The sequence below is a fragment of the Ambystoma mexicanum genome, chromosome 2q, assembly GCF_040938575.1.
Source record: "Ambystoma mexicanum isolate Mex_15411 chromosome 2q, UKY_AmexF1_1, whole genome shotgun sequence".
In the NCBI taxonomy this organism is placed as follows: domain Eukaryota; kingdom Metazoa; phylum Chordata; class Amphibia; order Caudata; family Ambystomatidae; genus Ambystoma; species Ambystoma mexicanum.
The window spans coordinates 356,078,855-356,101,021 of record NC_090924.1 but is presented as its reverse complement, the minus strand read 5'-3'; the positions used below and the strand labels follow the sequence as shown (position 1 = coordinate 356,101,021).

General features: G+C 47.9%; 1 protein-coding gene across 3 annotated transcripts in view; it reads right to left on the bottom strand.

Moving 5' to 3' along the window:
* Positions 1-18,889: 18,889 nt before the first annotated feature.
* The window catches only part of RBBP6 (RB binding protein 6, ubiquitin ligase), a 726,265-nt gene continuing 722,987 nt past the window's right edge, over positions 18,890-22,167 (bottom strand). For all 3 annotated transcript variants that reach the window (XM_069647373.1, XM_069647374.1, XM_069647376.1), the window contains one exon: positions 18,890-20,887. In XM_069647373.1, coding sequence (XP_069503474.1) covers positions 19,345-20,887 — 1,543 coding nt within the window. In that variant the 3' untranslated portion in view covers positions 18,890-19,344. The remainder of the gene's footprint in view (positions 20,888-22,167) is intronic.

The following is a 22,167-nucleotide window of genomic DNA, read 5'->3' as shown; positions in this document are numbered from 1 at the left end:
GCACTCTCTCTGTTGCCTTCCGTCCCCTTATACAGATGATCTACCTCTTAAATTGACTAATTTCTTTCAGGGGCTCCCACCACACTGCCCAGACTTCCGTGCTGTAATACCTGGCACATCATTAGTTTATAGGTGTGCTTCCTCATGCATTGATTGTGACTGCTTGTTTAAAATCAAATGTAGCTGTGTTTGCGCCCTGCATTGATTGTGACTTTTAGCTTGAAAATCAAATCGAAAGCAGGTATGCTTTCCTCATGCATGGATTGCGACTGCTAGTTTACAAATCAAATTTAGGTGTGCTCCCATCCTGCATTTGTTTTGTTCTTCTAGTTAAAAGCCTACTTATTCCCTTGCTCTCCGTTTCTGTCCCTTGAGCCACCCCCGCACCTTTAGCTTCCCACTGTTTCTTCCCATTCCTATTGTGTGTCTCCTTGTGCACCCTCCTGTCAACTTCCTCCGCCACTCCTCAGCCTGCTTAAGTGCAGCACGCTCCGTGCCCCCTCCTATCTTCACCAACGGTTTATCTTTCACCGCTCACCATGTCTGGCAGGAAGAAACTTAAGGACACACTTGGCTCCAACCCTGGCCTTCCCATCGCTGACACCTACGTCAGTGCTTCCGCCAGAAACTCTCATCGACATCCTCTTCATTGTTCCTTCCCCCAACCTATGGACACTTCATATGGTTGCTCTGCTCTCCTCCTACTCTTGCTCACACATCAATGGTGGCATCCGCTGGAAGGTCTATCTTACCTCCTCCTCAACCTCCAGGGTCATCATAAATGTCTATCAAAATGGTCCTCCTCCTGTTTGATAGGCTCCTCCCTCACCTTATCAACTTTCCACCTTCCGCATCACTGGCTCCCTTTCCAACTGCACCTTCGGCCTCCCGGGCTCCCTTGCCTCCACCTGGTCACACTGTCTGTCTTCCTATGGCTCCTTTGACATCTTCTATTATCCTGGCTCCCCTGCTCACACACTCAGCACTGACATCCTTGTCAGCCTCTCCCACTTGCCATCTACTACTGTCCTGGTGCCCTTGCCTGCACCCCCTTCTGCCACTCTGCCTTCTCCTGCCTCTGTCTCTTTGGCACCCGCACTGCTTTGATCAGCTGGCTTTCCGCCTTCAGCAAAGGCAATATAGACTCTGCATCCGGTCAAAGAACAGAGTCCATATTCAAGCCTACATCTCCGTGGCATCCAACAACACAGCAAACTTTTCAAAGTCTGTAAGGAGCTAGCCTACCCTACTGCAGCCTCATCCTCTATTGCACCCATCCAGGCCCTTTGCGGGACCCTTGCTGAACACTTGCCCGCCAAAACACAGGTCATCGTGTCCTCTCTCTCCTCTGCGCCCACTCATGCACCACCATCTCCTTGGCCGCCCCCCACCATGCCCACTCTTCTCTCCTCCCTCTCCCCTGTCACACCTAAGGTGGTTTCTAGACAATTCCAGTCTATGAAAGCCTCTACCAAACAGGTGGACCCATGCCACTCCAAAACAATCAAAGACAACATTGACTCTCCTGCCCTAGCATTGGCACACCTCTGCAAACCGTGTATTCCCCACTTTCCTCAAGCACTCTCTTGTGCACACACTTCTCAGAAAAACCTCTGCCGGCCCCTCTATTTCAGCAAACTATCGCCCAATCGCCATCACTCCTTTCCTAGGTAAACTCCTGGAGAAGTTGCCTATCTCTCAGTTTACCCTCCACACTGAATTTGTCGGTTGTCTCTGTGACCATCAGTCTGGCTTTAGAGCATCCAGAGGCACGGAAACTGCTCTTCTGAACAGCCATGAAGTCCTGCTCTCATACCTTGATTCTAACTCTCCCTCTGTCCTCATTCTCCTTGACCTACCCTCTGCTTTTGATACAGTAAACCACAACATCCTGATCTCCCGTCTCTGTGATACCCTGGGCATCACAGAGAAGGCCCTGGAATGGCTTGCATCCTTTCACTCTGACCATCCTTCCCAGGTGTAGCTTGGGTCTTTTCTCTCTGCTATCACTCTCTCTACTTGTGGTGTCCCCCAGGGATCTAATGGATCCCCCTGGTTTTTCAATCCTGGTGTGCTGCTGATGATCTCTGCCTTAATGCCAGCAAGACAGATTGTCCTCACTGGGGATCCCACTCTGGTCTGCCTCGCTTGATCCTGCGTCCCTACCACCTAATGAGGCAAAACATCTGGGGGTCACCTTTGACACTACTCTCTCCTTCTCTTCTCGCAACTCTGACATATCCAAAAAGTCTCACTACGAGCTGCACCTTCTCAGAGGTATTCTAAGTTTTCTCACCTTCCCCCAGAGGCTCACTGTCTCCAGAGCTTGGTTCTCTCCAGACTGGACTACTGCAAGTCTTTCTCAATCTTCCAACTTCTACTCTCCGACCTCTTCAACTCATCCAGAACAGAACCGTAAGACTTATCCTTGGCCTCAAGCCCAGGGACTTCATCTCTTTGGCGCTGAAATCAATCCACTGGCTCCCTGTGGCTGCAAGGATCAAGTTCAAATCCCTCTGCATACTCCACCAGGCTTTCTGGGGCCATGGACCCTACTATCTACAACGCTCTCTTCCCAAATACTCTCCTAGAGCCCTCCACTCAGCCGCCTCCAACTCTCTGTGGGTGAGTTGTTTTTCCAAACAGAGGTTTGGGGAAAGATCCTAATCCTCTGCACGTGCCTCCCTCTGGAACAGCCTCCCTGCCTCTCCCTGTCTTGAGCCAGACCTCCTTAAAGTCCGGAAACTCAAGACTTTCCTCTCTCCCTTTCTAACTTCCTTTCTTTCCATCCTCCTTTCTCTTCCCCAACCTCCTCAGTTCGCTGACTGGTCGCCTGGTGCACCTCCATAGCCTCACGGGTCACAGGCTCCCCCAGTCCTGTACTCACCTCCGGACCTCTGCACTCTGCTTGGCACTACTGCAATATGCTCCATGAGAGGGGCAACCAATCTGCACTTAACTCATGCCCCTGCTGGACTGGGCACACTTTGTGCCCCTCCCTCGCACTTTCTGTTCTGCGCACTTGCATAACCTTGAAAGTACTAGGCCTAGCAAGTCTGTCTGGTTCTCCTGTCTCCCCTCCCTTGCCTGTCGTGCCTAAAATACTCATGCGTAGGCGCATTGGATGAACAACCACTAAGCAATCGGAAATGTTGACAGGCCTAGTACTGTAGTTTATTATGTTTTTTTCCCTCGCGGCCCCTCCCCCGCCCCCTCAATCTATGTCACGCACTTACACTAGTAGATATACCTCTGGCCTAGTATGCTAGTTATTGTTGTTTTGATCATTCAGAATCTTCAATCAAGGCCTAAGAATTACTGTATTCCCTTGTTCCTTTCCCGCCTTGAAGCACTAAATTTGTGCATAAGCGCTTTACAAGTAAACAATTACAAGGTGCCGGCCCAGTGACTGATGTGGGAGCAGCCAAGGGATCTCTACTGGTGGAATCAGGGGTTGGAATGTTTCCCAGGGAGTGTGGAGTTACGAACGAAAGGAGTATCCTAAACCTACCCCCTGCAGAAGCACAGTTAATGGGGGTAATTATGGGTGTACCTGGGCTACCCGAGGGTGGGTTTGAATCTACAATCTCCCTGATGAATAATGCAAGCCACTGGATCAATGCAAATTTGATGGGCCTGAGCATTGATCCAAGTCTTGCCTTGATGGCTAGAAGGGCAGGGTGGATTGGCACTCATCGAAAATCTGTAGAGGGTGACAGCATTGTAGTCTCTTTTTCAGATCCATTAATCGTTACTTATGTGATCAATTCCAATTTATCTAGAGGGCTTAAATGGCCGTAGACTTCATTGCAGGTGGGTCTTGCTGGATTTTTTCTACTTATCTTTGTGGAGGGTTGTAGATCAGGAGAATGGACAAAGGGAGTGTGTTTGGGCAGAAACCCCCCACCCACCTTGGAGGCCTTCAGGACATCTGCCCTATTCAGAACACTTGGACTAGGATTAGTACCAGCATAGCGAGGCAGTGAAGGGTAAGGGGGCCGCCCCATCAGACTTAGTGATCTCTAGTTTGTTTGAGCACATTTTGTCTATCAAAGAGATAGATTGATGGACAGTTCTGCCACCCATTGCAACGGAGCTTGGGAAAAGTGGAGTGTGGGTGGGAGGGAGCGGAGCGCCGAGAAGGGGGACGGAATGGGTGTGCATGGGGACACACTCCCAATGGTGGGTCTGCTGGCTGTCCTGGAATATAGCAGGAGCTAGAGAGAAATTTGAGAGGAAAAATATAGTGGAGTTTTTGAAGTCCTATGAAATGATCATTCTGCAAGAAACGTGGGCATTGGCCTCTCCCTTCTAGATGGATTTGTATCGTATGGAATCCCAGCAAAGAAAAATGGTAGAGGCAGATGCTATGGGGGGAATGACCATATTGATTAAAGCTTTGTTGACCTCTAAGGTTAAGGTAGTAGATACTGAGCTGGACTACTTACAGATGTTGCGAATTCTGCAACCCCAGGGGGATCCGGTAGCCATTCTCAATATTTAAAACAGTCCCAACAAGGCTGATGTGAACAGATTGGAAAAACTTAAGACCTTTATTGATGACCAAGTAAGTAATAGGGGGGAAATCGACAAACTAAGTTTGTTTGGGGTGAAGATTTCAATGTTAGAAAGGGCGCTGGATTATCGGGTGACTGCTTGATTTACAGTAGGATTTGTCTTTGCACATCCCAAAGCCAATAATGAAGGATGACCGGGTCTTTGTGAAGGGTTTGCAACTCTGCGTCTGGCTTATCGAATGGGGATGCGATCTGTAAATGGCTGCATAGCAGCCGACATTCGGGGCAATCGGACGTTCAATAACCATTTGGGTTCCTCCACAATAGACTATTTTTGTCTTTCAGTAGAATTGTGGGAAAGGATAGTGGACTTTAATTGGGTTGTGGTCACGTCTCGGGTCCACCACTTCAGTCTGAAACTTAGTGGAGTACTGCGAGCGGTATGCCCGTCGGATATCGCCCCTTGTTTGGTGAATCTGGAAGATGTGTCCAAGAGGAGAATCAATTGGGCAAGAATTCGGGACTCCAAGTTGCATCTTGACATTCTGGGAAAGAAAATCTGATATCCAAGGCATCCTTGACTGCGTAGTTAATCCCGAGTGGGTCGTGGAGCACTTTATGTACTGGGGGTACTGACAAAGGGGTTTGTGGTGCGGTGCTCGCGGAACGCGTATCCATGTAAGAGGGGATGGTTAAATGACTCCTGTATTTTTGCAAATAAGTTACTCTTGATGGTATTGAAATCATCAGCTAGCACTAGGGTGGAGATCATCCAGGCTATAGCCAATTATCGTCAGGTGCTGGAGAAGAGGAAACTAGAGCTTGAAGTGGAAGCATGGGAAGAATTTCTGGAGGCTTCAAGGTCGAGTAACTCAAAAGCATTTTGGGAATTCGTGAATGGGGGACCGGCCTATGAACACACGGAAAGATCAAGGGGTACCCATGTGGAAGCAGCAGTGTGGGTGGAGTATTTTGCATCTGTTTGAAGCAAGTGCACCATTGGAGGAATCCAAAAGTAATTGTACCACATTGCGCTTTAGGATGAGGATGTCTCTTTAGCCATTAAATCACACGCACGTAATGGGGCACCTGGCCCCAATGCTGTCCCTTCGGATATGTTCCATGACCAGCTTGTTTTATAAGCTCCTGTACAAACTTTAGCGCTTGATGCCTGCTTACACTCTGGCCATTTTAAGCCCTCGTGAAAGGCTGCTATTATCTTCCCCCATCCATAAAATGGGGGATTCCACAAGTGCAACGTCATAAAGACCCATGTATCTACTGGATAGCTTGTTTAAAATATTTGGGAAGGTGCACTTGGGGCATGTAGAGTTCTGGTTACCAGAGGGCGCAGTGGTCTCAGACATACAGTCTGGTTTTCGTCCTGGGATTGGAACCATGGAACAGAGTTTGTATTTGTATCTTCTGATATCTAATTAGTCTTCTGTAGGAGGGAGGCGGTATACCTTTCCTTTATGGACCTGAGCACAGCCTTCGACAAAGTGAATAGATCAAATATGTGGGCCGTGCTCAGGTCCGTGGGATGCCCCGAGGTAATTCTGATTGTCCCCTCGAGAATGCCACAGGGAGAACCGAGCGTGATTGCGTAGTGGATCGGGGGGCCATTACACTGCATGCTTTGATGTGGGGTGCGGGGTCCGCCAGGGGTGTACTTTGGCCCCAATATTGTTTCCCCTTTATATCAATGGTCTTATGGAAGGCTTGGATAGTCCACCACGGCCTTTCCGGTTCTGGCTTACACTGATGACACAGTGTTAATAGCCAGGACCCCAAGGGCCATTCAGATTTTGATACATACCTATGCGACTTTTATGAATAATCTGGGGCTAAAAACCAACACTTCAAAATCAGTGGTACTGGGGGGTGGGGGAAGAAAGACTGGTGAAGGTGCGCCCTATGGTTTGTTATGGGGACATCATACCCAGAGTTAAATAATTCGATTATTTGGGCATCAGATTCTCATAGTCAGTCACAGGTCAAGCACACGTTAATAAACAATCTTTGAAGATGAGCCATATGTTGGAGTCTATGTTGCGCATACCAAGGCTGCAACACTATATGGTGCACCACTGTAGGGCTACACGAAAGCAGCAGAGATACAGGCTAAGGAAAATAAGTTTATTAGAAGGCTATTGGGACTGCCGGCAGCCGCTGCTTGTTTCTCAGTCCACAGGGTATTGGGAATGGATTTCTGGCAGGTCCAATGGGCATTGGCTCCGATTATTTTTGATCTTCGACTGTGGGCCAACGACCGTGCCACTTTATGCCATTTTATTATCAGGACCCTCATGGATTGGGCAAATTGGCATAAAACTCCCATGGAAGCATTTATTGAGGAATTCTTGTCCAGAAGTAATATTCGGTTCCTTTCACCCTCAGTTAACTTGCTGATTTCCGGGCAACTGTGCTCTTATAAGCGCATTTTGAACCTGGTAGTTAAGGACAAAAGGGACTTTATGGAACTTGTTACCAATCTACAGAAATAACGCTGTAATAAGTAGGATTTACGCGATTCAGCCATACCTTCTTCTGAGCTCCAAGAGGGGAGAGTGTTGGCTGATCACGCGAGCCAGATTTGACGGTGTACATCTGAGGGGACATACAGCACAGTGGCCCAGGTACCCTGATATACTAAGCTGTCCAGCCTGTGGGGCGGAGAGAGAGGATTTGAAGCACCTTATACTGCTTTGTTCAGCATATGTTATTAGAAGGTCTACCATTTTACCGGTACTAAGGTCAACTAATATTCACTCTCACAGGCCAGCCTTACTATTTCTTCTGTCCGCGGACTCTCTGACAGCTTGGCCGTTTATGCCCTTTTTGAAAGGACCTATGTACCAGAGAAAGGGGATTTTGTCTCAATTTTGATGATTCTTTTTATGCTACTGGCCATGTACCGCGCTTTTCTTCTTTTAACAAAACTGTTTTTTTATAAAGTATTGATTGCGGGGTGTATTTGAAGCATGGATATTGTGGTTTTATAACTGATGAATTGGATATTTTTAATGTTGTATGTGTAAATGGTTTTTCTGTGTTTGATGAATGTACTTATCCGAATAAACATATTGACTGACTGAAAGTATGCTGCTTTCATATCTAGTGTTGCCATGTAATCCCCCTGCTTGCGAAGAGGGATTACTTCCTGCAGAGTTGTCATCCTGAATTATTGTTGCTTGACATACTCCTTTGCAGGACGCAGATCTATACAGGGCACATAGTTGAATAGATACCCATATTTACCTCTAGAACACAGGCAAGTTCTATTGCTCCCTTTTGATGTAATGTCTCAACCTCTGCTTGTAGGATGAGTTGGTGTTCCTGCAACATCTGTCTTGTCGTTGGCCAGTGGTAACAAGGCAATTGTAGAAATTCTATTGAGTAACCGTTTGCTACGGTAGTCGAAACCAACTGATCTGAGGTCATTTGCTGGCAGGGGCAAGGGACCCTCTGGAGGCTGCACTCATACCTCTACATTTGCCTCTCCTGAACCCTCTGTGTATTGAGTTTTGGAAACAAGACTGAGCACCCTGTGAGGAATACCAGGGGGAAGAACCTGAGATGAAACATGACAGAGTGGGTCTTGAGAATGAAAGGAGCGGCAAGTTTTGAACACTCCGTGTTGAACATATGGCCTATAGAAAATTTGGTTCAAGTTCATTAAAGTGTCATGTTCCTTTTTGGCTGCCTCTAAAGCCTCATCTACAGCCTTTCCAAATAAGACTGATTCTTCTATAGGTTTGCTGATTAGAGTGTCATGTGTCTCTTCAACGAAGTACCTTCCATAAGGATCCGACCCCGCTTAATTGACCAGGCGTACCCTTAGACCATAAGCTCTCAAGGAACGCTAAGTGTAAATCACAATTTGTATGGTGAGGTAGGCTGGGAGGGTCGATGAGGAATACGTGCACAGGGGGGACATTCAGTCGAAAGACCGTTACCAGTTGGTAAGTAACTTATTCTTCGAATGGATTGTGTCCTCCCACGTATTCCTCATCTTTGATAGACCCCCAAAGCAGTGAGAATTTGGAGGAGGGAGTACCAATTACTGTAATCATGGACCGTATGAAGAACGGCAATGGCAAAGAGACCTCCTTGGGATGAGGTTGAAGTTAAACAATGTTTCACTAATGTATGCGTGGACGACCAAGTGGCCGCTGCACAGATATCCTGCTCCAGCACACCCCTTTGAAGAGCTGTCGAAGTTGCCATGCCCCTGGTGGAATGAGCTCTTAGCCCATCTGGAGGTTCTTTACCCGCCAGTCTGTAGCATTCTCCGATTGCCAGAATAATCCACCTGGATAAGGTTTGTTTTGTTACTGCTAGGCCCAATTTGTGGCCTGTATATCCAATAAAAAGTTGGTCACTTTGCCTAAATTTTGCCAATCTAGAAATATAAGGAACAAGTTACTTACCTGTAACTGTTGTTCTCCAGCATCGGTCTGGCATGGACTCACATGCTCATGAATATTCCCCGTCGTTAGGCTGGGAATCTTGGTAAAGAAAAAATCAGTTTCAGAACTGTCTTTCTACCAGTAACCGATCACTGGTCTCTGGGTCATACTGCCCCCACCCAATGACTGCACTCTACACAAGCCCCTTCCCTGGCAGAAATCTTCAGATTTGGTAGCACGTAAAGTGGCAGTAGGACCAAGAGAAGAGCCACAGAGGGGTTGGAGGGAGGGTTCGCATGTGAATCCATGCCAGACCCATGCTGGAGAACAACAGTTACAGGTAAGTAACTTGTTCCTTCTCCAGCATGGGGTCTGGCATGGATTCACATGCTCATAAATACAAGAATACATAGCAGTACACACATGCACAACCACGGGAGGTGGCAAGGCTCAACATTAAGCATCTCTTACCTCCTCACCTTCAAGCGAACAGGTTGCGGAGCACTGACCGGCCGACTCTGGAGTCCTCCCTGGAATCCCGGTCGACGCAGTAGAATCTCGTGAAGGTGTGCGTCAACCTCCACGTAGCAGCCCTGCATATGTCCAGCAGGGGCACACCAGACAGGAACGCAGTGGTAGCAGCGATCGCTCTGGTCGAGTGGGCTCTCGGACGGCCAGGCAATGGTCAGTTTGCCAACCGTTGACAGTGCATGATGTAGCCGGAGAGCCATCTGGAAATGGAAGCCTTCGAGAGGGCCTTCCCCTGGTTCACAGGTCCAAAATTCACAAACAGCTGTGATGTCTTCCGAAAACTCTTTGTGCGGTCCACGTAGAACTTCAGCGCTCTAGCCACATCCAGCGAGTGCAAAGTCCTCTCAGCCGACGACGAAGGTGACGGGAAGAAAATCGGTAACACCAAGGGCTCATTGAGATGGAAGTCCGACGGCACCTTGGGCATGAAGGAGGGGTGCGTCCTCAGCACTACCCTCGTCTCGTGGAATGTCAGATATAGAAGTTTACAGGAGAGGGCCTGGATCTCTCCCACTCGTCGTGTGGAGGTGATGGCCACAAGAAACACTGTTTCCCACACAAGGGCCTTCACCGGCGGGAACGAGCGAAACAGTTCTTTCATGAACTCCTTCACTAGGCGGTGCGACCACAGCGACGACGGCCCCGGAGTTCCGGTGTAGCCGGAGATAGCCGCCAGGTGGATCTTGATGGAGGCATGCGCCAGCCCAGCCTTGGCCAGCGATTGCAAGTACGGCAGCACTTAAGGGGCCGTGATCCGTAGAGGGTTGATCTGTGCACGGCACCAGACAAAGAACCTCTTCCACTTATGTCCATAGCACTTAAGAGTCGAGGACGCCCTGGCCTTTGCAAGGACCTCCTTGCAGTCCGCCGGGATATCGTAGCCTCCGAACTCTAGTGCTGCAGGTGCCAGGCCTGCAGGTTCAGCGATCCCGGGTCATGATGTAGGATGGCGCCTCCTTCCCTGGCAAGAATATCTGCGGCCGTGGGTAGTTTGACTGGGGGGGGAGGGGACGCTGACAAGTCCAGAAGGTCCGGGAACCTTATCTGCCTCAGCCATGCCGGTGCGACGAGGATCACCCTGCACTGGGACCGTCTGAGTTGACTGATGAGTCGCAGAAGCAACGGCGGGAAAGCATACAGAAACAGGCCGTCCCAGGGGAAGGAGAATGCATCGCCCATGCTCCCCGGGTGGGGAAACCTGCTTGCGAACCTACAGCACTTGGTGTTCGTCGCCGTCACAAATAGATCTATCTGGGGGTTGCCCCATCGTCGGAATAGCAGATCCACTTGATGCTGTTGGAGTTCCCACTCATGGCACGAGCACAGCTCCCTGCTGAGCGAGTCAGTGTTCTTTTCTCCTGCCAGGTGGAAGGGTACCAGGAACATCCCCTGGGCAACGGCCCAGTGCCACAGATCCTGTGCTTCCTTGGATAGGGCTGGGGATCTGGTGCCCCCTTGCTTCCAGATGTAGAACATCGTGGTGGTGTTGTCGGTGAAGACCCTCACCACATTGCCCTTGAGGGACGGGAGGAACGACCTGAGGGCCCAGAACACGGCTCGGAGCTCCAGGACGTTGATGTGTAGTGACCTCTCCTCCAGGAGCCAAAGGCCTCTTGCGTGGAGATCTCCGGTGCGGGCTCCCCATCCTTCTAGGGAGGCGTCCGTCGACACCGTCTCCTGATGTGTCGGGGTCTGGAAGTCCCTACCCGCCGCTAGATGCGTGCGGTTGCCGCACCACCAGATTGCTTGGCGGAACATCTCATTGAGGGAGATCTCGTCTTCGAAACTGCCCGCTGCTTGCATCCAACGGGCGTTGAGGAACCCCTGCAGTGGTCACATCCGCAACCTGCATTGGTGCACAAGGTAGATGCACAATGACATGCAGAGTAGGGACTTGATGGTCCTCACCTTGGCCATGGTCAACAGCCGTTGTAGCTTGCCCAGGATGGCCCTCGTTTTTTGTCCGACGGAGAAGCCAATCGCGCCACTGTGTCGAGTCTGGCTCCCAGGAACAGGACGTTTTGTGACGGTACTAAGTGGGATTGCGAGAAGTTGATCTAGAATCCCAGATCCGTGAGCAGTTGGACGGTCTTTGCTGTGTGATCAACGGCAAGTTCCCTTGACTTTGCTCGGATGAGCCAATCATCCAGGTAGGGGTAAACGTGGATCCCCTGCAGGCGCAGCTGCGCCGCCACCGGTGCCAGGCACTTGGTGAAGACGCTGGGTGCCGACTTCAATCCGAAGGGCAGGGCCTTGAACTGGTAGTGTCGCCCTTGGACCACGAATCGCAGGAACTTTCGATGCCCTTTGAGTATTGGGATGTGGAAGTAGGCATCCTCAAAGTCCAGCAACAATAGTAAGTCGCCCTCCTCCAGCTGTCCCAGCATGTGCTGAAGGGTGACCATCTGGAATTTGAGACTTGATGTACTTGTTTAGACGACGATGGTCCAGGATGGGTCGCCAACCGCTGGTCTTCTTTCGGATATGGAAGTACTGCGAGTACACTCCGGAGCCTCTTCGGGATGAGTTCTATCGCACCCTTTTTTAGCATTGCTCGCACCTCCAGAAGTAGCTGTGGCACGTGTTTTTTTTTCCTGGCCACAGGTGGTAGACGGGGACACTTTCTTTGGAATTCCAGAGTGTGCCTGTGGGCCAGTGCGTCCAGCACCCAACGGTCGGTGGAGATGGACTCCCACACGCTGACGAATTTCATCAGCCGGCCTCCCACCGGGGTACTTGGGTGGGGGCCCGACGTCGCTGCAGAGACTACCGAATCCAGGGACGGATGAGCTCTAAGGCACATCGGGGCGGAATCTGGGACCCCGGTACCACTTCTCATACCGCTCCCTCTTAGCAGGAGCCGTGGACAGGTTCTTGAGCAGCGACAGTCCTTCGTCCCAGATGTCGTCCAGTAATGGTACTGAGAGGACGGTCTTCCTCTTGGCCTCCCATCGTTAGTAGAGGAACACATCCTCCTCCTGCTCTTTGGGACAAAGCTGGAAAGGCTCAGATGCCCTGGCGATCATGGGATGAAAGGAGCCAATCTCGTCGGGAGGGGAGGCCCGGGCAGGGGGTGATGGGAGGTCCGTCCCATCGTCGCCACCGTTGTCGTCCGTCCCCGTCGTCGCATCCATCGGTGGAGGGGAAGGAGGTGAAGGCTGGAAGGGAGGGGTAGGATGGAGTCTCCTTCGCTTGTTCAGTGGGCTTCCCGACGGTCCAGGCGCCGCTGGATCGTCCGCTGGGGTTAAGGCAGCCTTGTCCTCATCTCCGTACACAGGGTCTGGATACCCATCAAGATTGCTCCTGAATTGTCCTGTGTAATCGGTTGGGACAGGAGCGACGGCTGGGGAGTGGGTTCCTCCGTCTCCTCCACAGCCAGCGGCTCCTCGTCGGTTCCATCGTTGCTTTCTACGTCCACCTCGTCAGGATCCCTCCGGTAGGACCTGACTTCCTCGAACCTCTTGTCAAGGATCTTTGCGACGCCAGCCAGCTCATCTTTGGAGGTGGTATCTGTGTCCGTTATGGCTACCGTGCCCCCCCCCCTTCTCTTTCTCATCCTGGGGTTTCACAGGGGTCTTCTCGATAGGCTGAAAAGATGATTCCCTCCAGGGTGGCAGGGAAACTCTAGGCCCGGCAGTCGTCTCCACTGGGGTAGCCTCCACTTTCTTCCCCAGGGCCCCCACGACTCCTTCGATCAAGGCCTTTGCTGGGTTAATCAGGGCCTTTGCGACCTTGGGCGCGCCTGAGGTCTTCACTTTCTGGGGAGGGTCACTGCCTCGCTCCCCCTCGGCTGTCGCGTTTGGGATCGACCGGGGCTCTCCCGAAGCTTACCTGGGTTCTCTGACTTCCTCTTCACTGTGCCAGAGCATTGGCTCGTGGATGATGGCGACGGAGACATCATGCCCTGCCTGGCAGCCAAGGAGCCCGAACATTGCTGCTCCGTTGGCCCGCGGACTCGCAGTGCTTTGCCTTTTGTGGGGCCCCCGTCGCTGGAGCGCCCTCAAAGTTCTTAGAAGACCGCTCGGACTTCTTCTCACCCACTGTTGGGCTCTTACACTCAAGCCAGTTGGTGAGTCGAACACGATGATCCTTCATGGTCCATTCGGACATGTTCTTACAAAATACAGTGTCCTTCTCCATGTGCAATTTGTCGTTGTGAAGGCAGTAGAGGCACCGAGAGTGTTCATCTTCCTTGAAGATGATTCTGTAATCCACATCCAGGGCAGCTCCTGAACAGCCTGGATCCAACAAGAGTCGTGTTTCCTTTGTCCTGGGCCATGTCCACGCGGGGTAGGCCTCCAAGATCTTCTGGAATCCTCCAAGAAGTGAAAACAAGATGAAAATTTGCCCTTGAGGGGTGTAGAAAAATTACGAAACGGGTCCCCGTTGATTGGAAGTAGAATCGGTGGAGCTTGAGGCTCAATTGACCGAAAATATAAGAGTAAACTCTTCAAAAAAACTCAAAACGCAGTAAAAGCTCGAGAGCTATAGCACGAGGACTCCCAACACTTGAACGTGCGGTAAAAATCTGACGGTAGCTGCCAGGAGAGGGGCTTAGGCAGAGGGCAGTCATAGGCTGGAGGAAGAGACCCAGAGACCAGTGATTGGTTACTAGTAGAAAGACAGTTCAGAAACGAAACTGATTTTTTCTTTACCGAGGATTCCCTGCCTGACTGGGAATATTCATGAGCATGTGAATCCATGCCAGACCCCATGCTGGAGAAAAGCTGATAGTCCTCTTTGGGTCCAGCCCGTGAAGCCTTTCTTCCTCTTTACTTGCATGAGGGGGAGGATAGAAAGGCAGCAAAATGATCTTTTGAGACAAGTGAAAATCAGAGACTACTTTGGGTAGAAATGAAGGTTTGACCTTGAGAGCCTGTAACTCACTCACCCTGTGGGCTGATATGATAGCCACAAGAAGGACCGTTTTCAGTGTGAGAAGCCTTAAAGGACAAGGATGCAAAGGCTCAAAAGGAATGCATGTAAGGAATGTTAATACGAAATTTAAATCCCAAACAGGGACATGAAATGGGTCTGGGGGGTACACATTAGTGAAACCCTTCAAGAATTGTACAATTAGGAGGTATCTTGAAATAAGACACTTCCTCAGACGAGCGATTAAAGATAGGAAGCGTCGCTAGGTATCCTTTTATTGTACCAATCTGGAGCCCCATATTGGCTAGATGTAATAAGAAAGCACCATAGGAATGGATCCACATTCTTATCCTTGCACCAGTTCCTGACTTTATTCCAACGACATCGGTACAAGGATTTTGTTGCTGGCCTTCTGGCAGTAAGCAAAATCTCCATTACGTCTTCCGGGAGGTCCCAATCCTTATAGCTCAGTCACTCAGAAACCATGTGTGAAGGCTGAGTGTCTTGACCTCTGGATGGAGAACCCAACCTTCCTCTTGCAAGAGAAGATCCTCTCTTTGTGCAAGACGTATTGGAGGGCAGATGGACAAGTCCAGACGGTCCGGGTACCACGTCCTCCTGGCCCAATCCAGGGCAATTAGGATCATGGTTTTCCTGAACTTCCTCAACCTCCTGATTACTGAGGAATCACGGGGACTGGAGAAAATGCATACAGAAGTGGAAATTCCCAGTCCACTATGAACATGTGCTCTAGAGCTCCTCTTGAAGGGAATTCCCCTGAGCACTACTGACCGCACTTCCAATTGACTTCGGTTGCGAATAGATCCACTTGAGGGGTTCCCCAAAGGGTGAAGATCTCTTGACCGACTTCCTGAGCTAGTTCCCACTCGTAGGAGACTGTACTCTGCCTGCTCAGAGCATCCGCCGCCGTGTTCTGCTCTCCGGCTAGGTGAACTGCCAACAGAGATTCCTTCTTGTAATGCCCAGAACCAGAGCTGCATTCCCTCTCTGCACAGTGGTAGTGACCCTATGCCTCCTCTCTTGTTGAGGTAGTACATGGCCACTGTGTTGTCCCTCATTATCAGGAAATTCTTTCACCATAAAGATGGTAGAAAGGCCTTGAGCACTAGTTTGAATGCCCTCAGCTCCAAAAGGTTGATGTGTAATTTGGACTCCGATGAAGACCAACGACTGTTGATTGTCAGATCATTGGTGTGGGCTCCCCACCCCGTGAGTGAGACGTCTGTCACTACTGTTGTCTCCTGCCATGGTTGCCAAAAAGACACTCCCCTGAAAATATTGTCTTTGCAAGCCCACCAAACTTGGTCTTGAGCAACTCTGCTCGGGACTTGCAGGTGATCAGACATGTTCCGTGAAAATTGGGACAATTGAGTCCTAAGAGCCCATTGAAGGGATCTCATTCTCAATCGGGCTTCTGGTACCAGGAAAATGCAGTATGCCATGAGGCCGAGCAACCTCAAAAAAATCGAAGGTCGGAAGATGTTGGGCATTCTGGAATTTTGTAGCTATCTGCTGAATGTGTTGAATTCTTACCTCGGGAGGTGAGGCTTTGCACGAGGAAGTATCCAAGATCGCTCCGATGAATTGGAGTCTTTGGAATGGTATCATATGGGACTTCTTGTAATTGAGGGAGAAGCCCAGTCTGTTTAGGGAGTGGCAGGTGATTCTGAGATGTTGCTGGGCTTGTTTGGGTGAACAAGCCCTGATTAACCAATTGTCTAGGTAGGGATAGACGTGAATCCCCCCCCCTCTCCTGAGACTCCCTGCCACTACCGCCATCAGCTAGGTGAAAACTCTTGGGCGTAGGTCAGCCCGAATGGCAGAACTCGAAATGGATAGTGAGAACCACCAACTGCGAACCTCAGGTACTTCCTGAGCTTGAGATGGATTGGCACATGAAAGTAAGCATCCTGAAGGTCCAATGATACCAACCAGTCTTGGAGTTGGAGAGCCTGAAAGATCTGAGAAAGGGTTACCATCTTGAACTTGTCCTTCCTGAGGAATTTGTTCAAAGTCCAAGATGGGTCTCGATCCTCCGTCCTTCTTGGGAATGAGAAAGTAGGGGGAATACCAACCCTTGTTCCTCTCCACTACAGGTACATGTTCTATTGCACCTTTCTCTAGCAGGGTTAAAATTTCTTACAACAGGCGCGAATTCGGAATTTTGGCATAGTTGTATCCCGGTGTATGTTCCAGAGGTCTTTTCTGAAAAGGAAGGCAGTACCCTTGGGCTACCGTTTCCAATGCCTCATCATTCTTTCAGATTCTGAGAGATTCTGTCTCCCACTGGGGTCTTGTGGGTCAAGATCTCAGAGTGGATTAGAGGCGGCTGCAGTAGCGGCTGAGGGGACAGTTGCCGCTGCTGGGACTGATCTAGCACCCCTTCCTCATCCACCATGAGGAAATCTCTTTTGTCCTCTTTGACTAGCCTGTCCTCTTCCAAATGAGTAATAAAAATGAAAAGGACAACCCCTCCAGGAAGATGAACCTGAGTAGGAGTGTTGTAGACGTATGGAGGCGCTAAGAGATTTAGCTGCTGCCTTAGAGGTCTGCAGCTTCTCAAGACTCATCTGCCTTGCTGTCGAACAACCTCAAGCCGTCAAAGGGCAGATGGAGTAGTCTGGAGAAGCTGCTCTCTTGACAGTACCCTCTATGATTTCTCACTGGATTATGAGCGTTTAGTAGTCTCTGACCTTCTTCTGCCATCCGAGGGATGAGCTGGGCCATGGTCATAGCACGACTTCTTTAAGGGTGTCGGGCCACATTCTCAAAGATTTGCATCACTGAGGCTCTGAAGGCCTCCCATTTCTTAGGGGAGTCATGTTTAGTTGGACAATAAATAACCCCTCTGGAGTCAGAAGACGAAGAAAAAGAAGAGGAAGATCAGTGACGTCTCTTCTTCGAAGAAGACAAACATTTCCTCGACCAACTCGTCCATCGAGACTTCTTCGACCTACAATGGGACGAGTCTTTAGACTCCACGGAGTCTCTAATTCTCTTCGAAGAGGTCTTCAAAGTTTCCTTCCCCACCGCCAATTTACTTTGCTGTTCCTTGAGAGCTTTAGACGTCATGGTCTGACAGGACCCGCATTCATCGATCCGATGGTCGCGACTCAGGCACCATAGACAAACTCCATGGGGATCAGTGATTGACATCTTCCCGCAATTATGTCATTTTTTTACGCCAGTTCTTGGGGTAGAAGGATTCGAAGATGAAGACATCTTGACGAAAGACTGAAGCACTGTTTTCAAATACACGAAGCGAAAGCCTTCGGAATAACAGAACTGAAGCCAACGGGCGCGGCTGGAGCTACTTGTACTACGGATGACGTTGATGCTCTACGGCAACCTTCGAGTGACATCGACGCCACACCATCGAGCACAGCGCCCTCTGGTGTGGATTTATTTTTTCCAAAGCAGCAAAGCGGATACAAATATCAAAGAGGGAGGACACAATCCATTCGAAATATATTTCCACGATCCAGATTCTTGTTTTGTACAGTGTCATATTCTGGGACTATGGAAGGTCCATAGTGTTCTCATATGACCTGGCTGGCAAGGGTGCTGCCCGTTGCCAGAATTAAGATTGAGCTACCATCAAGCTTTGTTATGCCTGGGCCCACCAAGATCAGGAATGCAGTTAATGGTCAGGTAAGTTAACGACTTCCACAACAGCAATATAGCAAGAATGTCGAATAGTGTTCGATGATTTAGCAAACAAGGCTTATGACAATTTGGAAAAGGAAACATTCAAGGGAAATATTATTAGACCTCTTTTGATCAACAATGAAAGTTTCTCTGCACCTAGCTTTTAGACAGAGCAGGGCCCATGGCAAACAGCTGCTTTCAGAATCATAAGTTACCAACCAACCCTATCATTGTACATTTGGAGGAATTATCAAAATCGTTAAGCAAACATTTCAAGTTTGTTTATGTTTAAGAAGGCAGAGCCGGTGACTCACTTAATTTAACCAACACTCTCAAACTTAATATGAAAACCCCTTATGTAATATAACTGATATGTACTGCAAAAACTGGCATATTTCATGCTGCTAAACAGATCATTGTCTTAATTTCTGCACCCTACAGTAACTATACAGATATAGAAATAACATTGGGGAGGTGGTGCACCCCATAACGAAAACCTACAATGGACTGGGCTTCCATCTTTGAGGATTGTAAAATTACAGTGTATTTAATCGGATGGTTTATAAAAGGGTTCTTTGTAAACTTTGTCGCATTATAAATATAGAGAAAGGCTTCAATGGAGGGAAACGGCAATGAAGATTGAGTTAAATGGCTGGATACATTACTGTGCTTTCAGCATTACACCCAGCGTTAGTGGAAGGATTCTCTGGGGATGTAAATCTAAAACAATATTTGCACTCTGTGTACTACACCATACCAAATTAAAATTGTGAATACAAAAACATATCTGTACTTAAGGTAACGTCTACCTTACCTCAAAGTGAAGGCCAAACAGAAGAGAGGCACTCCACTCTATTATGGTCTGATAGCTCAACGCAAATAGCATTCTATTAAATTTTGTTTATTGAAAATATTTATTGCAATTGAAAGTGACATTACAGGGCTGCAACAAACTCTGTAAGTCGTTCAAACTGGATGATATTTCAGAACGTACATCCATCAGTTTGAAGGTTTCCTTCCAGGCAATAAAAAACAAGCAAAATAAAAAAGTGAAGTATTCACAGTTTAGTAAACTTCACCCCAAATAATTTAGTGGTGGTGAAACTCAAAATGCCCCAGCAAAACAAAATCGCTCATGTCACATGGTCAAACACACAACTCTGTACAAAATGTTCACTTTATATAGCTCTGATGTAAAAATCAAATAATCAAGCAGCAATATATTAAGTGCAGCAAAGGCTCCCCATACTGTTATTTACAAGTTTTTCAAATTGTTTACATTATAAGAAAATTTAATACATGTGACTTAGTAATTAAGTCAATTGTTCAACTCTGTCATTTCAGGCAACAACAGATAAAGGTTTCACTTTTTGGTCCTCTTTCTCTTTCTCCTTGTCTTTGCTCTTCTTGGATTTTTTTTTTTTATGCTTGTGTTTTTGGCTTTTATCCAATTCTGATTCATTACCAGTATGTTTCTTATGTTTTTTGTGTTTCTTGTGTTTCTTGTGCTTCTTTTTGTCTTTCTTTTTCTTCTTTTTGTCTTGGCTACCTGCAGAGCTGGCACTGCTGCTATGTGCTGGGCTTTCTGAGGGACTTTGGCTTCGGCTCCCACTTAGGCTGCTTGGGGCTGGATTCTCAGCAGTCAAGTCTGCTGGTGGCATAGCTTCTCCTACAGCAGCCACATCTTTTTCCTGATCCAGCTTTTCCTTTGATTCTCTCAAACCTTTGTCTGAGCACTCTTCATCTTTTAGAGATATATTACTTTCACTGTCACTCTCATTATAGTCTGGGACAAATGCAGCCTCGTCGGTTTCCCTTGTCAAGTCTGTGGAGAGCCGGGTGGTGCGACTCAGTGGAGGCTTCAATTTAACTGCATCCTTATCACTGGGTTCTTTCTCACTTTTGCCATCTGGTGAAGGATGTCTAGTGTGAGATGGCCTGCCTCCACTAGTGTCTCTTTCTTTGCTTTTAGGGTCCAATATGGGTTTATCTCGTTCTTTCACAGTGGTTTTTTCTTGTGCTTTGTGCTCATCACTTGACTGTTTACAATCAGAGGGGCTTTTGTGATCTTCGTGTAGTTTCTGTTCTCTCGAGGGGCTCCTACTGCTCCTTTTTGATTCTGCAGACCCCTTCTTAGATGGCTCAGTTTGCTTTTCCTTAGACTTATGTTTGTGGCCAGATGTAAAATCTTTAAGTCGAGAAGGCGATTCTTTTCTTTTACTGCTTTCGCTCCGTTCATTTCGGCGTTTTGAGCCAGAGTAATTCTTGATGTTTTCATACTCTGGCTTTTTGTCCTTGCATCGGGGGAGGTCTTTGACAGAAGGCACATGCTCAAAGTCCAGGTTGTCTTCAGTTTTGTCCTTGGATGATTGTGACAGACCTTTCTGGTTTCCAGAGTCGTTTGTTCTTTCTACGCTGCCATCCTTCTCTAATTGTGCATTACTCTTCTTTTTCTCCAAAATGTCCTTTTCAGAAACAGAATAATCCCGGTCTTTAGATTTTTTTTCACTTGATGTGGATGTTTTTGATGTTTTTATTTCACGACGCAATCCGTCCAGGGGCAAATCTTTTAAGGGCTTTTTTTCCAGTGCCTCTGGCTCCCTTTCAATTGGCTTTGATGGATTTGCTGCCTTTACACTGACATTTTTGATGACACTAACCATTTTTCCTGTAACAGTAGGTGGGGAAGATGACTTTACATCTTCATCTTCAGAATCATAGTCTTTATCCCACTTGGACTGAGGCACCTGAATCATGATGATGACATCCTCTCCAGGTGTGGTGTCGTCATTATTATATTCCTCCATCGTCTTAATCACGGTTCGCTTTATATCTTGCTTTTCTTCTGACTTTCGGACAGGGCTCCCGCCTGCTGAGCTTGTACTGAAAATAAAGGGACAATGCAGACAATTCGATTAAAACATCACTTATCAGAATTATATATCGCCAACCACTTTCCTACAAAAGTGCTTTTAAAAAATGCAGCATATACAAATATGTAATGTGATACAATTGACACAATCACTTGAAACATACTTTTCAAATCCTACTGGCAGGACAGCATGGGAGTTAAAAGAAAAAATAAATAAATCACAATGAACCTTTTAGGAAAAAAGAGCACTGTTTGGAGAACGGTATATTAACTTTTTCTCATTTCTTTTGAAAGAACAAGTAACTTTTCTCTAATATTAGCAAAGAAGCATCCATCAAAGATTTGTATGATTTCAATACGGCATGAAACCCAGACACTAACATTAACCTCGCAGTATTGCTTTTCATAGCAGAGGACCATTACTAAAAGAACTCAGTGATGTCACTGGATAACAAAAGCCCCTTTCTACTGCTCCAATTCTTCGAAGAATATTATAACAAAGATATACATATATTTATACCTCACACAGAAAGGAAAGGTAGGTCATGTATGAATCTATACAAGACACATACTGGAGAACTAGTCTTAAAGGCGATTAGCCAGCTTGCGATAGTTCATTGATTTACATTCTTTGAATTGAACAGCATTAACTGCAAGGCCTTCTCATCAAACGATATAGTTCTGTTGATGTCTATTGTAACCAAACTAATTTCTTACTCCTTTGTCTCAGTTCATAATACACTAATGTTAACAGAGGAAATATAAGACGACTGTGTGGAAAATTGATTAGTACAGCTGTCATGGTTTTCTTCTCTTAAGCGAGACAGCCTCATTTCTTGTTAGCAAAATGCCTGCCTTCAGTTCAGAATGCAATGTAAATGTTATACTTAAAATCATGGCAATCTACAAGTGCAATGGTGCTCAGAATCCTCATGCACACGCTGGTGGGGTGGCCAATTTCTTGTCCATGGCATGCATATCTTTGCTCTCTATCTGTGGGTGCTTCAGGCAATGGCACCCGAGTGCATCATTTCCTAGCCATATTAGCAGCCAGCTGTGCTCTTATTAGGAGGCTCTATGTAATACCTCACATCTTTAGCTGCTGCTAAATTGGTGCATTTTCTTTTTATTTGACCAATTCCATTATTTAAATTAAGGCTGTGATAGGCTTTGGCTCATCCAACATCTCCTCGATTAACTCTCCTTTCTCTTCTTGCTCCTGTGTTCCGGAATGTTTCATTTTACCCAGGGAGTCTATTGGCTAATCCTCTGATTCGCTCTGAGTATCATC